Consider the following 19,917-nt stretch of genomic DNA (forward strand, 5'->3'; position numbering starts at 1 on the left):
TAAAGACCCTTAAATCAATAAGATGCATGACACCAGACAGGTACACAGACATGTTATAATTCACATTTTTACAGTTTTATTAATAAGTACCATAAACGTACGTATAACAAATCACTAGTACAAAATGGTCACAATTTGTCGTGAAAATACCAGTAGAAATACTTCAATTTAAATACTTGAAAGGCAAATTTTAATCAAAGCCTACATCAGACTAAAGAATAGATTACAGTCCATTACATGCGTGTGTGTGGGATTTCAAACCAGAGACACGATTACAAACGGTCAACACTTCACACTGCTGTTCAGTTACAGTTAAAAGTAACAAGGAAGTTAGAATGAAAGACGAGACTCGGATAAGACCTCAGAAGACACTGCAAACGAACGGTCCCGGGCCGGGTCAAAACACAAGGGGCTTCGGTTTCTCCCAGGGAAACGCTTCTCTCCCGAAGTGCCCGTAACACGCCGTCTTCCGATAGATGGGTCTCTTCAAATCCAGCTCCCTGCGGGACGAGAGACAGCATTTCACACGCAAACTCACACGAGGCCTGGGCCCCCTCCCCCGGCACGCAAATGAAGGAATAAACCGAAGGACCGGCTCGGACTGACCTCACGATGATCCCGGGCCGCAGGTCGAAGTTCCTCTGCACGATGTCCAGCAGCTCATCCTCGTCCCGGCTGGACGTGCCGTAGTGAAAGACGGAGATGGACAGAGGGTGGCTCACACTGATTGCATAGGAGATCTATGGCAGAGGGAAACACATGAGACGTCCCCTCGGATCTGTGGCTTTCACAATCCCCAGAGCAGGATCAAGCCTCCCCCGTCCCCGTCTTAAGGATTACTACATATCCCAGACAGCCACAAAAACACTCTTCCGAACGAGCTCCGAGGATCCGAGTCGGCACAGCGCCACAAAGCCCCCCGCTCTACCCGTGTACCTGCACCAGGACCCTCCTGCAGAGCCCAGCCTTCACCAGGGACTTGGCCACCCAGCGCGCCGCGTAGGCCCCCGAGCGGTCCACCTTGGAGTAGTCCTTCCCCGAGAAGGCCCCGCCACCGTGGCCGCCCCAGCCGCCGTACGTGTCCACGATGATCTTGCGGCCGGTGAGCCCAGCGTCGCCCTGCGGAGACACACACGAGCGCCACTGAGTGGACGGCCACGCTCCCGGTCAGGTCCGCCGGGCTAGGGGATCAGCGCCGGCACCAAGCGCCGTCTTATACAACTGCCCCTGAAATATAGCTGAACCATATCCTGCACTAAACATCATGCACCACACCTACTGCACGCTCCACAAGGAAAAGCCATCATTGTACGCAGAACACAGGACGGGGATAACCTGCTCTCAGACCTCATAAGGAACATGTCCACCGTGCTGGATGTGAAGAGCTCAACGTTAAGGAGAATCTGTGCCACACCTGCGGGCCTCCGACGATGAACTTCCCGCTGGGCAGCAGGTGGTACACGGTCCGGTCGTCCAGGAACTTGGCCGGGATGACGGCCCGGATCACCTTCTCCATCAGGTCCGCTCTGATCTCCTCCAGGGAGATGTCTGGGTGGTGCTGCACGGAGATGACCACTGTGTGGACGCGCACCGGCTCCATGGCTCCGTGGTCGTCCCGGTACTCCACGGTCACCTAGCAGAAACACGGAAGCACGGTGGGCCTCATTCCCCAGAGCTGGTGATCAAGATCACACACCGCCACTGTGAGCGAGTAGCATATTACAGCAACTCTACTACTGCCCTTACTCGCGTGTAAATGACTGCCGGTGGGGTGGGACGCAGGCTCACCTGTGTCTTGGAGTCGGGTCTGATCCAGGGACACGCTGCGGTCTGGGAGAGCTCCTTCATCTTGGCGTTGAGCTTGTGGGCCAGCAGGATGGTCAGGGGCATGCACTCTGGGGTCTCATCGGTAGCGTAGCCAAACATCAGGCCCTGTGGGCGGCGATGCCACTCCCGCATTACAGACCGATTTGGTTCTTAGCTTGTTACACAACTGAGAACTTTAAAAACGTGTTTGTAAACCATGATGGCTACACAAAGATGTCATATTTTTCCCCCACTGGAAAGGTTTACCCGCCATTAATCAGGCACAGACCAAGAAAGTCAAAGGTCACACGCAGGGAAACATTCGCCCATTTACGCCTTGGTGAATTCACATTTAAAAATCAACAATAAAACATTACAACACAAGCGAAGAACATGCATCAGGGAAGCTGAAGGCTGAAAAAAACGTTCTGCAGGATCCACACCCTATCAAATCCTTTCGTTTTGCTGGAAAAGCATCTGATCGGGAGCCGGAGCTTTGGTTACCTGGTCCCCGGCGCCGATGTCTTCTTCATCCCTGCCTTCGAACACACAGTCCGTGATCTCGCTGCACTGTGGCTCCAGGGCAACAAGCACATTGCAGGTCTTGTAGTCGAAACCTGCCAAATCAGCCAACACACACACACAATGCTTACACACTTCTACATAACCAGATGGCTACAGAAGGTCAAGAGGCTCCGATCACACACAAGCCCAGAGTAAGCGTCCACTGCGGTCTAGGAACAAAACTGCTCAACGGGCAAATGTCACAATCTGTGGGAATTGAAAAATGAATAAAACGGCACCAGCAGACGTAGGAGATACAAGTGCGGTGAAGCACTGAGGGAGACTTTTGCGTGCGTAGGGGGGCTGTGAGGGTCCGTACCTTTGGAAGAGTCGTCGTATCCGATTTCCTTGATGGTGTTTCGGACGACGGTCTGAAGGTCCACCACGGCCTTGGAGGTCACTTCCCCGCACAGCAGGATCATGCCAGTCTTGGCCACACATTCTGTTGGGGAGAACATTGTTTAAAAAAGGTAAAATCGTTCTTTATTCGGTTCTGCTGCAGCTCAGTGTGAGTTACGGGGGATTGGAAGTGCTAAAGCATCTTTTCCACCAAGAAGACGACCACAAAATAGATACGAAACACGAAAGCCAGCAATGAGTCAATTCAGGGCTAATCTGGCAAGAACACATGAATCAAAACCGGAAGTACTTTATTTTGCAGCTGATTTTCTTCACCACAGGTTTAGACAACCTACCGCAAGCGACTTTGGAGTCTGGGTCTTGAGCCAAGTACGCATCCAGCACAGCATCGCTGATCTGGTCACACATCTTATCTGAGCAGAGTGGCAGGATAAAGAAACACGGAATAAAGCCCACGTGTTGAAAATGACATTTAATTATATTTTTTCATAGTGGTCACACTTTAAAACAGGGTGGTGCGATCCCTCATGAATTAATACACGAATATGTCAAGCAATTCGTCAGAGTTGTAACGGGACGTCAATCACACAAATAACAGGGTTAGGGTTCATGTGCTCAACATCAGCGCTCAGATGCTGTGTCGGAGGTGTTGGCGTGTTAATCCTGTGGTGTCCATGTATTAATCAGAAGGAATCACACCAGTCTTATTTTAAAGAGTTCCCTAAATGGTTGTTCAATCAGGTGGTTTGTGGTTCAGTTCTTCTTTGTTGCAGATCAGTTGTTAACACAACCTGCTGGCTGATGCAACAAGTGAAAATCTTTAGTTTCTCCATCCCCCCTTCCCAGTGATCTCAGGTAAAAGGATTGTAGTAGAGAAGTACTTTGAACTCTTAGTAGTTCAACTGATAAAAAGGAAACACGTCTTTAAAACAACAAAGTAATAATGGTGTGTATTGATCTCAGGAAGTACAGGTTAAATGCATTGCTTAGTGTAGCAATAGGAACTCGTAAGCATGTCCTTATAACACAGATCACTTGTTCTCTATTTTGTAGGCAAAGGGGAAGAAAAGAAACAGATAAGACTCTCAGCACCGTCATGCTCTCTTCAAGTGGCGCATATATAGGGTTTCCCGAGGTTATTAGCACTACACGTCTTGTACTCTCGACTTTATATAATATTTGGCTTTTTAGGAGTGATGTGCGCTATAAAAAGCCCTAAACGCGACGCACACTAGTAGCTACGAAGGAGTCCCGGTTTGTGTGCAACCTCAGGGCATTTATAACAAAAGCCTCGTCAGTGACACGACGAGACCTGCAAACGGTTTCTGTGTTGCACACTCACACCGCACGCCTTACTCCTGCCCTACTACAGGGATCCTCGCTTGCACACAACGACAGGGCAGTGGCAGCCGAGTCCTGCACAGTGCTCCGCGCAACCACAGCCCGTGTGCAATGCATTGACACCACGGCGGCCAGACATACAGCCTCCATCGCGCACACTTGGGCGGAGTGATTCCTAACTGCGTCCTCCTCCTGCTTAAACACGACCTGGTTTGCAGGGCTTTACTGACCGGAATGCCCCTCTCCCACAGACTCCGAGGTGAACAGAAAGGTCTTCCCGGTCTTGGCGGTGTTCATCTCCCCTTCCTCGGCCCGTCCCGGCGCTGTGCGGAGCTGCACCAAGCGGAGACGCCCCCGCCCCCTGCCCGTTAATCATTGCCTGGAATTGCTCGCGTTGGGGGCTGGGTTTGTCCCAATGAATCAATCATCTTATCACACAGGCCATGCAGTTTGTTCCCCGGTGGTGCTACAGTGTAAATCCCCATGATCTGCAGGCTGCGCTCCGTCCGTGCAGTATTAACAGCTGTGCAGATGTTGCACCAGAACGAGGCTGGTCGTGTTGGCGCGCAGACTGGACCGGAGACGCATAAAAAACGTCACAGCCGACGTAATTCAACGTAAGTCAGATCAATTACAAACGTATTTTCCTCTATGTTGATAAAAACCCATTAACATCCCAGCCATCGTGAAAAGCGTTTGGGCCTAAAAACAGAATCTGCCCACGTGTATCTACGCCATTTTCCCCATGTGTGAGTGTGGCCTGTGAGCCTGAAACTGAGCTACTGCAGTAATCATCTCTAGCATGATGGCCGTTATAACTCCAGCTTAGTTTGAGTTGTAAAAACATTGTTCTCCATTTGGACTCAATGTTTGATGCTCTGGTTCTACCCGCTCTTCTCTCACCAGAGTCGGGCCCGTCCGTTATGGTTTAATGTGTTATGTGATCCAGCCCATGTTGTCTGCTGTGGAGACTATATTTGCCACCAAGTCTTGAGCCGTGAGCCGTGTGCTGTGGTTTTGGATCAGCTTTGGTTCCAGGAGCACCTGACACACGTGTTCACTTAACATATTTGATAAATTATTATATCACTTGGTACGTAAGTGTCACACATGATGTAGAATTGAGATCAAGGGCAGTGATGTTCAGACTGTACAATGCACTAGTTAGAGCTCATCTGGATACTGTGTACAGTTCTGGGCTCCACACTTCAAGAAAGATATCGCTGCTCTAGAGGCAGTTCAGAGGAGAGCAACCAGACTTATTCCAGGTCTGAAGGGAATGTCCTACTGAGAGACTGAGGACCTGAACCTTCTCACCCTGGAACAGAGGAGACTACGTGGGGACTTGATCCAAGTCTTCAACATCATGAAAGACATCGAGCACATCAAACCAGAGGAGCTTTTCCAGATCAGCAGGGACACACGCACCCGGGGACACAAATGGAAATTGGGCTTCAAGGCATTCAAGACAGAAAACAGGAGACACTTCTTCACACAGAGAGGCGTCACAATCTGAACAAACTCCCCAGCGATGTGGCTGAAGAGACAATTTGGGAACATTCAAAAACAGACTGGATAGGATCCTTGATCACTTAGTTATTAATGGACACCAAACGAGCACGATGGGGCGAATGGGCTCCTCTCGATTGGACACTGTCTTATGTTCTCATGTTCTTATGAATTCTAACTTCTTGACTTTCATTGTGACAGGTGTTGAAAGTATCATGAGTATTATATACACTTGTATAGCCAAGGCACACATCATCCTTGCCGATCTCGCCCTTGAGGGGGGGAACTTTCAGGTAAGAGCTGCAAGCGTGGCTTTGCCATTGCTCTCCCTGTTTTGTACAGAGTGTGTGTGTGTGTGTGTGTGTATATATATATATATATATATATATATATATATATATATATATATATATATATATATATATACACTCACCTAAAGGATTATTAGGAACACCTGTTCAATTTCTCATTAATGCAATTATCTAACCAACCAATCACATGGCAGTTGCTTCAATGCATTTAGGGGTGTGGTCCTGGTCAAGACAATCTCCTGAACTCCAAACTGAATGTCTGAATGGGAAAGAAAGGTGATTTAAGCAATTTTGAGAGTGGCATGGTTGTTGGTGCCAGACGGGCCGGTCTGAGTATTTCACAATGTGCTCAGTTACTGGGATTTTCACACACAACCATTTCTAGGGTTTACAAAGAATGGTGTGAAAAGGGAAAAACATCCAGTATGCGGCAGTCCTGTGGGCGAAAATGCCTTGTTGATGCTAGAGGTCAGAGGAGAATGGGCCGACTGATTCAAGCTGATAGAAGAGCAACTTTGACTGAAATAACCACTCGTTACAACCGAGGTATGCAGCAAAGCATTTGTGAAGCCACAACACGTACAACCTTGAGGCGGATGGGCTACAACAGCAGAAGACCCCACCGGGTACCACTCATCTCCACTACAAATAGGAAAAAGAGGCTACAATTTGCACAAGCTCACCAAAATTGGACAGTTGAAGACTGGAAAAATGTTGCCTGGTCTGATGAGTCTCGATTTCTGTTGAGACATTCAGATGGTAGAGTCAGAATTTGGCGTAAACAGAATGAGAACATGGATCCATCATGCCTTGTTACCACTGTGCAGGCTGGTGGTGGTGGTGTAATGGTGTGGGGGATGTTTTCTTGGCACACTTTAGGCCCCTTAGTGCCAATTGGCATCGTTTAAATGCAACGGCCTACCTGAGCATTGTTTCTGACCATGTCCATCCCTTTATGACCACCATGTACCCATCCTCTGATGGCTACTTCCAGCAGGATAATGCACCATGTCACAAAGGTCGAATCATTTCAAATTGGTTTCTTGAACATGACAATGAGTTCACTGTACTAAACTGGCCCCCACAGTCACCAGATCTCAACCCAATAGAGCATCTTTGGGATGTGGTGGAACGGGAGCTTCGTGCCCTGGATGTGCATCCCACAAATCTCCATCAACTGCAAGATGCTATCCTATCAATATGGGCCAACATTTCTAAAGAATGCTTTCAGCACCTTGTTGAATCAATGCCACGTAGAATTAAGGCAGTTCTGAAGGCGAAAGGGGGTCAAACACAGTATTAGTATGGTGTTCCTAATCATCCTTTAGGTGAGTGTATAGGAAAGTATGTTTAACAGGCTTAAAGGCCTTCACACAAATCTGTAGTGGCAGAGCTCTGCAGAGGTTAAATGTCACATGCCTCTGTCAGGTCGAAGAGTTTTGATCATGCCGCTTTAAAACGGTTGGACTTCAGTTAATTGGTCCAAAATGAAGTGAAACAGCCGATGTCCAGTAGATGCTTGCCTGCGTTACAGAGCGCATGATTGCCAGTATGAAGCCATGACATCTATTTCTCCGTGGTCAAATCAGTTTTTTAAATACCGAAGTGGAAGTGATGTAACTGCATATCGGACAAACCTGGCTGTTTCCGGTCGTCCACGATGCAGATGGCACTGAATGATGTTGTGTCTTTGCTCATAGGGAACAGCATTGAGTCTGGCTAGCCCTGTCCCAGTGGGGCCTTTAAGCAGAGACAGTATCCGAAAAGGGAGGTGAGATTACATTTTCTTAACCAGGCTTGCTGTGGTTGAATAATGATATCAGAGTCACTAAAGCAAAGGTGCAGTTTTTATTTCCAGTGTCCCTCACTGAGATCATTGAGGACAAGCTGAAGGGCAGGTCATATGAGACTGTGCTGCTGACCTCCTGCCTTGTTCTCCTTTAATTTAACCTGCAGGAACATGCACGCTGCGTTTGCACGAACTGGATATATCTTTTCACAAAGTTAGTTTTCTTATATTCTCATTGAGTAATGCTCTGAGGTACAACCACAGCTGTGCACAGTGTAAAGACAGACATGAATGCGTAAGAGAAAGTGTTAAGTGTTTTCTAATCTTGGAGTAACTTGTTTCCACTGGAAAGATCAACATTGCAACCAATTATTGCCCGTTTCAACCTCAGATAAGTTTTGCTGAGCGTTCATTCTGATTGGGGCTGATTATGTTGAGTAGTCCGTGATTTAATTGCAACATATAACCATAACTGTTCTTAGTGTATAGTACTTATCTGTTAATCGTGCACTTGAGAAAGTTATGAATTTTGCTAAAGCCAGCTCAGTGGTTTAATTTACTTGTGGTGGTTATAAAAGAAATGTGCATAATTCCACTTTGACCGATTTTACATTTCTGATATAGTTTATATGTTAACATATCATATAATAATTAGCGATGGCCTTGCAATTAATTATCTTTTTACTTACACCGAGTGTTACAGAGAATTTCAATGAACAGATCAGTGCCAGGCAGTCTACCTGCACTGTTACATGTTGTGAGGTGGAGTATAAATGCACAATCTACCCCATTTACCCTTTGCACCGCTGAAGCTAACATCAGAACCAGTTTTTTGCTTCTAATGGACTGTAATGTTTTCTGTTTGACTGCTGCCACCTAGTGATGCCAGCTTCTTCACAAAAACAGCAGCACAGCCGTTCTTGTTTAAGGCTGTTTCCCCTTAAATCTCAGCTGCATGTAACCAGGTCTATTTCTACAAACTGACACACTTTCTGCCAGTAAAACATATTGGAAATAAATACGTTTAAATAACCATATCCTAGATCTCAAGGAACATCCAGTCAGCTTTGCCATGTTTTGTTTGTTTCTCTTGCACAGATTCAACTATTATATCCTGTTTAACGATGGGATCTCGTATATCTGCGCCACAGAGCTGAGTTGCGACACACAGACCACCTTTGCTTTTCTGGATGAGGTAAAGATGTGTTCACTCTCCTCGCGCTCCTTCGTTACGAGAGTCTGTCCTGCTCTGTAGACGCTTGCATTACGGCGACAACGCTGTGTGTCGAGGCCCTCTGGAAATGATACGAACCAAAAGAGGGCTCTGGGGTCAGACTTCCACTTTCCCATGTCCTGTCCATGACTGCTGACGTTGATTCTGGGTTCCCCTGGCACCCCTCATACCAGAATCTGCTCATGCCTGAGTCCTGAGCGCCTAACAGGATTTGCTGTCACAAGGGCTACAGAGGCCTCTCCACGGACCACAGCCCAGGGAGAGATTAAGAGTCGCTTGTGCATGTGAGCAGTGCGTGCAAAAACTGCTGACGCAGCCCGAGAAATAACCTCCTTTTGCGTTGTCTTCAGGTCTGTAAGGTCTTTGTCAACAGCGCTCTGATAAAGGAAGTGGCCTTTGCCCAGCCCTTTGAGTTCAGCCGGGACCTGCAACCGGCGCTGGCCCAGTACATGGTAGGTAAGAGTGACGAGAGGCGGTCAGCCAATCGCCATGGCGGGGGGGCATCAGCGGTGGTTAATGTTTAAACCCCCGGGGCCGGGCAGTCTTCTCAGAGAGCGCAGCCACGGTGTCTGCCTGTCTCTAATGGCGCCCTTTAGTGTATAACTGCCGGGACAGCGGTGCAGGGAAAGGAGACCGGCCTTTTCTTCCCTAATATGTTAATTTGTTGAGGTGTTGTCCTGTGAAACATTTACAAGTACTCTGATCCTCGTGAGCTGCTCTCTCTGAAGTCCCCTACAGTGCAGACATGGTGAGTGGCTGTTTTATTATTTTGTATCCTGATTATTATTGTTAAAGCTTTTGATAAATAGTAGGAAGGCAGCTGGTGACAGTAACCAAAAACGGTAGAATAATACTTCTCGTGAAAGTGAGGAACAAGTACGTATGTGTGCATTACCTGCGATTAGAGCCACACAGCGGCGCGTCCCGGGCCAGCAACACCGCACCTGACTGAAGGAAGTAAACTTTAATTACAGGCTGAGCTCAAAATGGAAGTAGAAGCTTCTACTTTTAATGTCAACATGTCATTTTGAGATCCGGCTATTTTGAATGCCATTAATTAATACATACATCTTTTTTGTCATTAGTGTAAGCCCAGATATGTGTGAATTCAGCAAAGGTGATCGACTGTTTTGCCAGGACTGTATGCAAATCAAGCTATATACTGAGATTAAAGGGTTATATCCATGACTGTGTGTAGATATGCAATCATGACAAAAACACCTGCATTTTTCACTTTCTGTGCTTCGGCACTTCTTTCAAACATCAGGGAAGATCAAATTCCAAAAGCAAATAGCAACAGTAACAATAGTTGTGTGCTCTGCACTGCGACGTCCACATGAACAGGCTGTGTTTCTCTCCCAGGCTGATTATGGAGCACAAACTGGTTCGCAAAAGCTGGAGGACATACAAGTTCAAGTAAATGACGTGAAAGGGATTCTGAAAGATAACATAGACAAAGTCCTGGACAGAGGAGAGAAACTGGATGACCTGATCGACAAAACAGAAGACCTCCAGGCAACTGTGAGCATTTTAAGCCTACATTTTCCCTTGAACTAGAAATGAAATGCTGTGATGCTTTCCGGTACATCGAACAGCTCTGGCACCAGAGTTGGAAGTTGCAAGTTACACGCAATCTGAGACAGTTTTGTTTCTGTGATCAAATCGTGTGTGTCTGTGTTTCCAGTGACAAACTGTAATACGATGGTGTCTTTCCTCAGGCCGACACGTTCCAAAAAACTGCCACAAGGGTTTCACGGAAGATGTGGTGGAAGAATACAAAGATGATCATTATTATCGTTGTGATTGTGGTGATAATCCTTATCCTCATTATTCTCCTGTCCACCAATGTAATCCCCACTTAATTCCTTCTCTGTCAAAGCACTTTCAAATATCTCCCCAATCAAAGGGGCCTTGTTTATATACCCAAGTTTTTAATTCTGTTCAAAAGCTAGTATCAGTGTACGAATAAACACAAATTCCATTAGCGTTCAGTGTGAAACTTATGACACAGATGCAACTGACGTGCTACACGCAAGTTTGAACAAATGTGGATGTTTGATCACTTAGTTTCCTTCCTTTATGGATGTTTGATCATTTTGTTCCCTTAATGTATGGTTTTGTTTGTTCTCATTCTTACATCTCTTGTAACGTTCCATCCTGCTTTATAAAGTATATTTTTTGTCTGTTTTGTTTTTGCCTCATTTTGTTAAGTGCTGGCACCTGAGTTCAGTCACAGATGCATGTTGTAGCTTTGCTGTTCTGCCGTGTCATCGTTCACATTGTAATGAATAATAAACACGTTTCACAGGAAAGACCCCTCGACACTTCGCAGCCTCACCGAACAACCACAACAACCACCTCAGAGGCATGAGGCGTCCTCTGGCAGTCATCACAACACGGTGCCATCCCGTTCTCAACAGAGTCACATTTCACAGCACAGTGATTACAGTCACGACGGGCTTTGTTGTCTGTTGGCCGGCGCTCTGACAGGAGTTAAATGAGGAATCTGTCCCAGACAGCGGTGTCAGGTTCCCCTGCTCGGGTATTTAGGGATACTGAACTGCTATTTTCATATCTTAACTATAAATCCTAAAGCGATCCCTGTCTTTCAAAGAACGTTGTCTCCTGTTGGCCTTTTAATAATCTGTCCATATGAAGCACAACTCTCTCTGTAAAACAACAAACTGTACAGACTTTGAAGGAACCGTTCTAGTGACGCCTGGCCTGTCTCCCCTTGTTACTCACATGTGCCTGCTGGATTTGTTCAACATCCATGCCGAAATATACCTTTCCTACGTACTGAGACTATTACTATATCATCCTTTAAAATAACTTATTCTCTCTATATATATTAAATGTATATTATGTATTAACGTTCTTAATAAGTTCAGATCTCAACACGTATGCAAGATTTATATAATCTAAATATTTGAACTTTATTGCATGTATGATTTATTATTTGCTTTTAGATCACATACACTTCGACCACTTACAGACATGTAGCTCATTTATTACAAAAAGCTTCAATGACGTATCTGTGAGGGCTGCCTAAATGACTTACAATGAAACATACGATATTTGTACAAAAGGGTTTATTTAGAAAAAAAAGAAAACAAAAAACAAAGAGAGAAACTCTAAAACAAACTGCAGAACAAGTTCTAACCCATATAACTGAACACAAGACCTCTCACAACAAACCCAAACAGGAAGGGGGACAGGACAAAGCCATGGCATTTTGAGTCTTTGCGTGTGCTCTAAAATAAAGAAATAAAAGCCATATTTTGATTAAAATTATAATCTTCTTTGCACAAGGAAACAATGACTTTATTAATTTGTACAGAACAGAAACCGTGACTGAAAAGTCGTGCCTGCTGTCAGCATTTAGGCTAAAGCGCTGCCGTGGGAATCGTCTATCAGATGTAAAATACTGCTCCATCACCTGGAAAAAACAAAAGAAAGGGGAGTTATTAATCCTCTGCGTGAGAACGGAAATATGCAACATGACAAGGTTTGCATGTGAATTCATGGAACCCCAGCCCTTTACAACTGCATTACGGAGCCAACATTAAATATATTTACAAAATTCTACAATTAATAACAACAACAACAGAAAATAGTTAGTCCATAAGCTAGAAATCCTGACGTACCACCAATGGAAGAGGTAAAACAAAGCCAAAAAAACAAAACACAAACGAAAAGAGAATTAAGCCTTTAAATAATCCGAACCGTTAATCTAAACATTTCATGCAAATTTTACATAACACTTATTTTTTCATTTTCTCAAGGGTTAAAAAAATGATCAAAAAACAAAGCAAATCAGAAAAAACAACAACAAAACTTTAGGTTAGGAGAAATTAACCACGTTTATAAAAATCGCTCTGTCCACCTCCGTCAGTAACACAAAACACCGCACAGATATTCTTAAATATGCAATTGGAAACGGCTGTCTCCAGCGCAGTTACATCCAAGTACAAAGCAGGTTTTAGCTCATGGACTACTGCAATCTACTGCTACGAGGGCTATAAATGGGGAAAAGCAAGCATTACAAATAGATTAGGATTATAATATAATCGGGACACTGGAAAATCCAGAGAAAGCTGTATCCGTAGGAGAATGAATAGTTATTTGTCTCAGTAAGATGTCGTAATTAACCATTACTTGGGGGGCCTGCAAAAAATAGCATTAAAATTACATTAATATAGTCCTTAAATGAAACAATACAAACAAAATTAAATTATTTTCTTTAAAAAAACGAAAAACAAAACAAAACAAAAATTGAAGAACAAAGCTTGAAGTTTCCATTTTATTGTATAATGCTGATACAGGATGTTGGAAGACCATACCAAATGGCAGCGTTCGAGAGCGTGAGCATCTCGTACCCTGTCCGCATTGAGCGGGCCTGAGACAACCGCGAAGTCAGCGCAACTCACGGCCTGCAATGAAGTTCCCGCTGGCGGGTACAAACAAGGTATATGTCAGAGTTAGGAGACAACATTCTTCTTTTCCTTTGCTTGTAAGTCCTTAATTTGTACCCATTAGCAGTACTTTACCTGTTAACGTTACAGTTACAAAACGGCATCAAAAGCCTTTACCAGTGTTACTTATCTCCAATGGAGTCTCTATGTTACCATTACTTGTAAGCACTTCTGGGTGCTGTGAAACTTTAAAGAAAAAAATTAAACATATACATTAAACAAAGGTAAATATAATTATTAAAAGTATACTTAAAGTAACAAAGTTTTGCTGTAAGCAATTTGTCAACATACCTGCTTGTATTAAGTAGGGATTATATTTTAGTATGGCTTGTAACTGTTTTGGTGACCACCACGCCTTGGGGTTTTGCCATAACCACTCTGCTGATCTAGAGATTAAGCAAAACAACAAAAACAAAACAAAACAAAACAAAACAAAAAATCTAACATTAAACCTCAGTTTACAGGATGCTGTTTAAAACTGAAGATTGACTTATGGAAGACTTCACTAATCCCATACAGACATGTCCTCTCTATAGTAAATATCAAGTTCCACTCTAGTCTAGAAAGAATATTTAAAATCAACAGTGATTGTGTCATATCTTATTACTGCATCAATGAAATCTCTGCCAATTCTGAACCGTGGTTTACATGGGTTTATATCAGTATGTGGGGAGAGGGGAGGCAGGGTGGGGGGGGGTACTTTCTCATGACCTAAGCTGGCCAGGATCAACGCCACTGTGTCCGGCACAATTTTGTTCTCAATTTTGGCAAGATCAGATTTGATACGGAGAAGATCCAACATGTCTACAATAACATTTCTCAATGGTCTAGATTCAACATTGCCCTGAAAAGAATTGCACACGTTGTTAAAGGACTGGGAAAAAAAAACATCTAGAAAGAATTTTATATAAAAAGTTTGGTTTTATTTGCTTAAGAGAAGGTCAAATGTTCAAAATAGGTTAATTAGTGTAAAAGTAGGAAATTCTGGTGTACTGCCCAGGACTCTCAGAAGCCCTGACTAAACTCAGAGATGTGATCATGGTCTATTCAATGTCTGTTCAGTCGACACATGTTCTGCACAGTTCAAAACAAAAACAAAACATGGTTTAAAAAGATGCTCGGCTAAAATCTTTTCTTTCTTTTCCAGATAGTACAAACTATGAGATACACATGTAATTGGTTTTGACAACATAAAAATGGCACATGCTGCATAAATAATTTAGTGATAAGAAACCGCCAAACTTAATAGAAAAAGAAAAGAGATAAAAGAAAAAAACGAACAAAAAAATAAAAATAAACAAGATGTTGTGATACCAGATCAGTTTCTTATTTTTATTACTTGTGTTTTGACAGACAAGATTACATACTGCTGTAGTCACCATATCCGTAGTAGTTGTTATAACCGGAGTAATCATAGCCTCCATAGCCACCATATGCTTGGTTGTTGTAGCCGTAGTTGTAATTGCCATAACCTTGATTCCAGTAGTTGCCATAGCCCTGGTTCCAGTTTTGATTTGGACCTGAAAAGCACCATTTCTCAATTAACTCCCCAAAGACTCGCTCCTCAAATCGCAAAGCCAGACAAAGAGGTTGGGTAACAACTGTCAACTGCTCGGGGAAAAACAAACACAGTGCCAACTTTTCTTGAGTTTGCTGTTCAAATATTGCAATTTTATTAAGAGGTGCCACCTGATTATGCTGATGCTTACAAGAAGTGAAAAACACACACAAATAAACACAATAACAATAATAATAGAAAGACTATCTTCTGATGCTTTAGGACCTAAGAAGTAGAGACTGATGCTTTCCTTCTGATTGATTATAACATTCAGGTGACACCGAGGAACCAAATTTGCAATGCGCTTCGATTGTAACAGCCAGTGACCTAATAACACACAATGATTTACACAGCAGAGAACAGAGACACAATCTTAGAGAGAGAAATAGCCAGGGGGGGGAAGGAAGACCACAATTTTAATAAATGGAGATTGTATAACGCATTCATAAGAGCGGGTAGCTGTCAGCAAAGCAAGCACTCTTACTTCTCAGTTTTTCTTGTACCCAAAGCGACAACACAGCTTTCCTACAGCTTGTAAATGAACAAAGTATAACTGGAGAAGTGACGGACAAGACTTCGCTCTGTGTGGGCGGATCTCAGGCCTGAAATAAAAACCCTTGCCTTCTTACCCTGCCTGGTGCAGTGATGTCTTCAATGCAGCTACCTTAAAAACAGTCTCATACATTGCGCTCCTGACATCTGAGTGACATGACTGTACTGTCTCTCTTTTTATAGTAAAAGGCTGAATTCTATGGAAAAAAGGACTGGATTTATTAATATTATTAGGACACGGAAAGGTAAGGTGCTTCTAGGTTTTTATTTGAGCTCTTTAAAATCAGATACAAACCTGGTTCTGCTGGAAACCGACATTATCGCAAAAGAGAACGAAAGGGAAAATTAAAAGCTTATTAAAAGAGGATGAGAAACAACTAGAGGACGCAAGTGTCTCCCTCACATACGAGACTAATGGCATCATCCGGATTCATTCAAAAACAGGGCAGCCTGGTCGAGTCCCTTCGTCCTGCTGGAGAATGTGTGTGTGGTTATAAAAATACGCCCCCAGAGAACATTTCGAGCCGCCTAAGAATAAACTAAACCCACAAAAACCTGTCCTCAATTCCCCAGCTTCCCGCCCTGGCTTCCATACACACAGACACACACACACGTTCCTCCCCGGGATGAACTCCGCACCCCCAGCCTGACTCTCACAACTGTCTGCCTTGGACCGAGAGGAGCAGCTGTAATAAAACCGTCTCCTAAAGCAGCAGGCGTCACACCTGGCCGAGCGGAGAGGTGGGCTTGTGTCGGGCGTCGTTCAGGCCACTTACCACCTCGTCCTCGAGCTCTGGACACGAAGCTCCCTCGGCCGCCCCACTGCTGCTGCTGCTGGTACTGTTCTTTGGACATGGCCACTTTGATTTCACACTGCGGACAACCAGGGAGAGAAAGACAACCTTGCGTGAGGCGACCTGTGGGCTCCGGACCTCCCTGCTAGTGTGCGATGAGAACAAAGGTGTCTTGACCGGTTTATCCGTGGCCGTCACCCCCCCGCCCCACTATGGGACTCTAAGGCAGTACAGCCTTGTCCTTCACAGCTAGGGGAAGTATCCGAGATACTCAAACCTTCAGACCACAGTAGTTTTAACCACGTCACTACAGAGCCCCTTTGGAACAGATCCTTTATTACATCATCATAACATCTCACACTCGGAAGCTCATGACGCAATGAGGATGTTCTGCGAGTCGATTCGTTACACTGTTAATAATCTAGTAAGTGCAGAAGAAAGACAAGGAAAGGAAGGGTCTGGAAAGGCAGAGGTGTGCTTGAGGTCTTATTAAAGCGTACTTTACTGAGCCCGACATTGTGGTACTTCTTCTCCATGATCTTCTTAACCGGCTCCTCCTCTTTGAAGGTGATGAAACAGAAGCCCCGCCGTTTGTTCGTCTTGTTCTCCATGGGCAGCTCTATTGACTCCACCTGAGGAGGACAGGGCGGACCAGGTCAAAGCCAGAGGACTACCCCTCTGTGAGACAGACACCTGACACGGCAGGCCACTCGAGACACGCGGCGGTCACAACCGGCCTTGGCCGCGTCCCCCAGAGGCCCGTGGGCTCAGATATCACTCCAATCTGCCGCGTTTGGATCTCAAAGTCGTGATTGCTACGTCACACTGGTAATAGTTTCAGGGAAAGACAAAGGTAATTACAAAGACAAGTCAAACTCAGTGCTGAACACACATCCAATTTCCAGATAACTGTGCAATACATATCAACGATGGCAAACCCGCGTACCTCTCCGTAGCCACCGAAGTATTCCCGGATCTTCTCCTCGGGCGTGTCTGGGGAAAGGCCGCCTACAAAGATCTTCTTCACTGGCTCCTTTGTTTTCATGGCCTTGGCCTTTTTGGGATCAATTACTTTTCCGTTCAGTTTGTGCTCCTTTTGTACTATAACCTGAAAGACAGGCGGCGTATCGGCACACCAGGCACAGCATTAAAAGGTGAAAGAGACGCAGCACAATCACACACACTGCTGGGTAACACAGTTAGGTTCTCTTCACTTGCAAAACTCGGCATTGTTTGCCCTAAAAGGAAGCTGTACTGTAATACACATGGCACTTCTCTTTATAGTATTCAACGATGGATTTTCTAGATAACTAGTTAAACCCTGACCAGACCTACTCCTGCATTATCACTGTCAATTAACCGATTGGATTTGAACAAATACTGCTTTAGGACAAAAACTAGACTTTTACAATGTATAATGCACTGTAATAAACAAAATAAGATCCTCTGTTGATCCATTTGTGTTGTGGTATGACTCACTATTGCAGACAGAAAAAGAGCTCACACATTATTATAATAATGAGCTCAAACCACCTCCTGTCTTTCAATAATCTTCCTATCAATAATCCAGCAGCTTGAATGGCTTTTGTAAGCCGCACACATGATCAAAACTACACTGTGAACGAAGAGCACAAAGCCTTCTGTACGGGTCTGTTGCGACATCGATTCTAGCAGCACAGGATGCCAGCACTGTAAGTGTGAAAACAGAAATACCTTATCGACACTGTCAGCCTCTTTAAATAATACAAAGCCGAATCCTCTGGACCGTCCCGTCATAGGATCCAGTTTTAGTGTGCAGTCTACTACCTCTCCAAACTTGGAAAAATAATCTTTGAGATCCTTCTTTGTTGTGTCCCAGCTCAGCCCTCCAACAAACATCTTTCTGTTAAAGAATTAAAGCACATTAGAGACAATGGTTTTGAAGCAAGGGTCAGATGAACGAGGGCGCTCACGGGACGACACCAGCCTCCATGCGTGTCAACATTCACTTGATCGTTTAACAGAACTATTTATAGTATGAACACACCAGAGCACTTTCAGCAACTTATGGACTCAATTTGGATATGTGTAAGCCTTCACATCTGTATCAAATATACTACATACAGCCCTTTGTACAGTATAATACTTTTATTAAAAAAATACTGGATGAAGCGACAGTATACAGGATTGTGGTCTGTCCAGATCTACATTACTGGTACTGCTTTGAGTGCTGGAAACTAACTTAAAATAGTACATGGGTGTGCATGCATATCTGTGGCACATAAATGGTATTGAACTGGGCCGGGAGTGGCATCAAGAAATCTTCACCCAATGCATGTGATAAAAACCTGTTTGACTGCAATGTCAGGGAGCCAGCCTCTCTAATAAGTGGCTGTCACACAGCTCCTCCTGGGAAACAGTCTTATGTGGCTCAGCTGACACCGTGTCTGTGTCTCTGCAGCTCCTGCCCACCTCTGCTGTTACTCATATGCATCAGATCATATTCATACTTTCTAAGGGACACTTCCACCCACACGACATGGCATGGCCAGGCCAGGCAAACTCGAGGAAGAGCTGGCAGGCCTCTCACGTGTGCCCATGTCGTGCATTTTAATGTGACCCAGTGTCAAAACAGCGGCGCACTGCAGCCCTGCAGCCCTGCAGCCCTGCGGGGTCCCTATCTGTTGCTGAAGTTGTGCGTGTGCGACCACATGCATGAAGGAAGCGCGTTTCATCGCACCCGTGCAACACACACCCTGCGCTGCTCTGACGCTGCCATCGCGCTACAGCACGACACCGCAGCCCCGCGGCCCTGTGCGGGTCCCGGCCCGGCCCGGTGGCGGCTCCCCGCCGGCGCTCACCCTTCATCCTCCTCGTTCTTGCTGGCGTCGATCCTGGCTCCCTCGGACTCGCCCGTCCCCGCCTCCACCGCCGTCAGCTGCTGCTCCTCGCCGGCCTCCCCGTCCTCCTCCGGCTTCATCGGCGGCTCCTCTCCGACCTGCTGCTCCTCCGACATGTTTTCTCGTCTGTAAATCACTACACCCAGCGGAGGCAGGCGGGCTGCTCGGGCTCCAGTCTCCGCGGCGGCGGGGCGGTGTTTCGGGGCCGCTGAAGGGCCGCTATAAGGGGGACACTGGCGGGGACGGAAACGCGACTCTGCGCCGACAGTTGCCGTTGCGCTCTTCTGCGCGTTTATGACTGTATAGATGTACAGAAATGTATATATTTTAAACGCAGCGTCCTTTGGTTGTTAATGGCGCCGCACACAAAATGGTCGCAGGAAGGAAGCGCTGTTGGAAATGACTTTCGGGATAGGAGGACCAATCCGACGAGCCTCTCCGCCCGGACAGATGGAGCCCTCTTCAGGTACAGTACCGGCTGCATGGGGCCGCCGTGCGCTTTCATTTTCATTAGCGTCTCCAGTTGTGATGCAATAGACCTGTATCGTGTGTGCGTGTTTGTGACAGATATGTGCCCATCTCGGGTTGGGTGTAATGGTTTAAACGCCTGTGGGTCTGTACTGGTCGGACATGGATACTAAATCTGACCACAACTCGCCTTTTGGGTACAAACGTGCTATTTTCATATCCGGGATATACGGTGACGTCATTCATATGCGTCAAACTGGACCAGCCCGGTCAACAC

At 45.4% G+C, this 19,917-nt stretch overlaps 3 protein-coding genes across 9 annotated transcripts; 1 reads left to right on the plus strand and 2 right to left on the minus strand.

Annotated features, from left to right (window-relative positions):
- Window positions 1-59: 59 nt before the first annotated feature.
- Window positions 60-4,552, minus strand: mat2al (methionine adenosyltransferase II, alpha-like). The gene is made up of 9 exons (XM_066711504.1): window positions 4,302-4,552; window positions 3,066-3,143; window positions 2,690-2,812; window positions 2,311-2,423; window positions 1,789-1,932; window positions 1,415-1,633; window positions 937-1,119; window positions 607-740; window positions 60-500 (listed from the first exon to the last, which is right to left on the minus strand). The coding sequence occupies exons 1-9, from the start codon at window positions 4,366-4,368 to the stop codon at window positions 398-400; spliced, it is 1,164 nt and encodes a 387-aa protein (XP_066567601.1). The 5' UTR covers window positions 4,369-4,552; the 3' UTR covers window positions 60-397.
- On the plus strand, window positions 4,553-11,097 carry LOC136755110 (uncharacterized). Its single transcript, XM_066711514.1, has 7 exons — window positions 4,553-4,688; window positions 5,782-5,873; window positions 7,592-7,662; window positions 8,779-8,875; window positions 9,265-9,366; window positions 10,277-10,435; window positions 10,633-11,097. The coding sequence occupies exons 2-7, from the start codon at window positions 5,796-5,798 to the stop codon at window positions 10,774-10,776; spliced, it is 651 nt and encodes a 216-aa protein (XP_066567611.1). The 5' UTR covers window positions 4,553-4,688; window positions 5,782-5,795; the 3' UTR covers window positions 10,777-11,097.
- Window positions 11,098-11,988: 891 nt separating this feature from the next.
- Window positions 11,989-19,601, minus strand: hnrnpd (heterogeneous nuclear ribonucleoprotein D). 7 transcript variants are annotated; one of them, XR_010817622.1, is made up of 8 exons: window positions 19,134-19,598; window positions 18,007-18,175; window positions 17,240-17,401; window positions 16,794-16,925; window positions 16,276-16,372; window positions 14,757-14,909; window positions 13,258-13,775; window positions 11,989-12,353 (listed from the first exon to the last, which is right to left on the minus strand). XR_010817622.1 is itself a non-coding variant. In XM_066711509.1 (8 exons), the coding sequence occupies exons 1-7, from the start codon at window positions 19,286-19,288 to the stop codon at window positions 13,708-13,710; spliced, it is 924 nt and encodes a 307-aa protein (XP_066567606.1). In that variant the 5' UTR covers window positions 19,289-19,601; the 3' UTR covers window positions 11,989-12,353; window positions 13,681-13,707. The 7 variants fall into 7 exon arrangements, 6 of the variants coding, with proteins under 6 accessions (XP_066567606.1, XP_066567604.1, XP_066567603.1 ...); XM_066711509.1 differs by having other exon boundaries at window positions 13,681-13,775; window positions 14,769-14,909; window positions 19,134-19,601; XM_066711507.1 differs by having other exon boundaries at window positions 13,681-13,775; window positions 19,134-19,599.
- Window positions 19,602-19,917: the final 316 nt, after the last annotated feature.

The sequence above is a fragment of the Amia ocellicauda genome, chromosome 8 (assembly GCF_036373705.1).
Source record: "Amia ocellicauda isolate fAmiCal2 chromosome 8, fAmiCal2.hap1, whole genome shotgun sequence".
Lineage (NCBI taxonomy): Eukaryota > Metazoa > Chordata > Actinopteri > Amiiformes > Amiidae > Amia > Amia ocellicauda.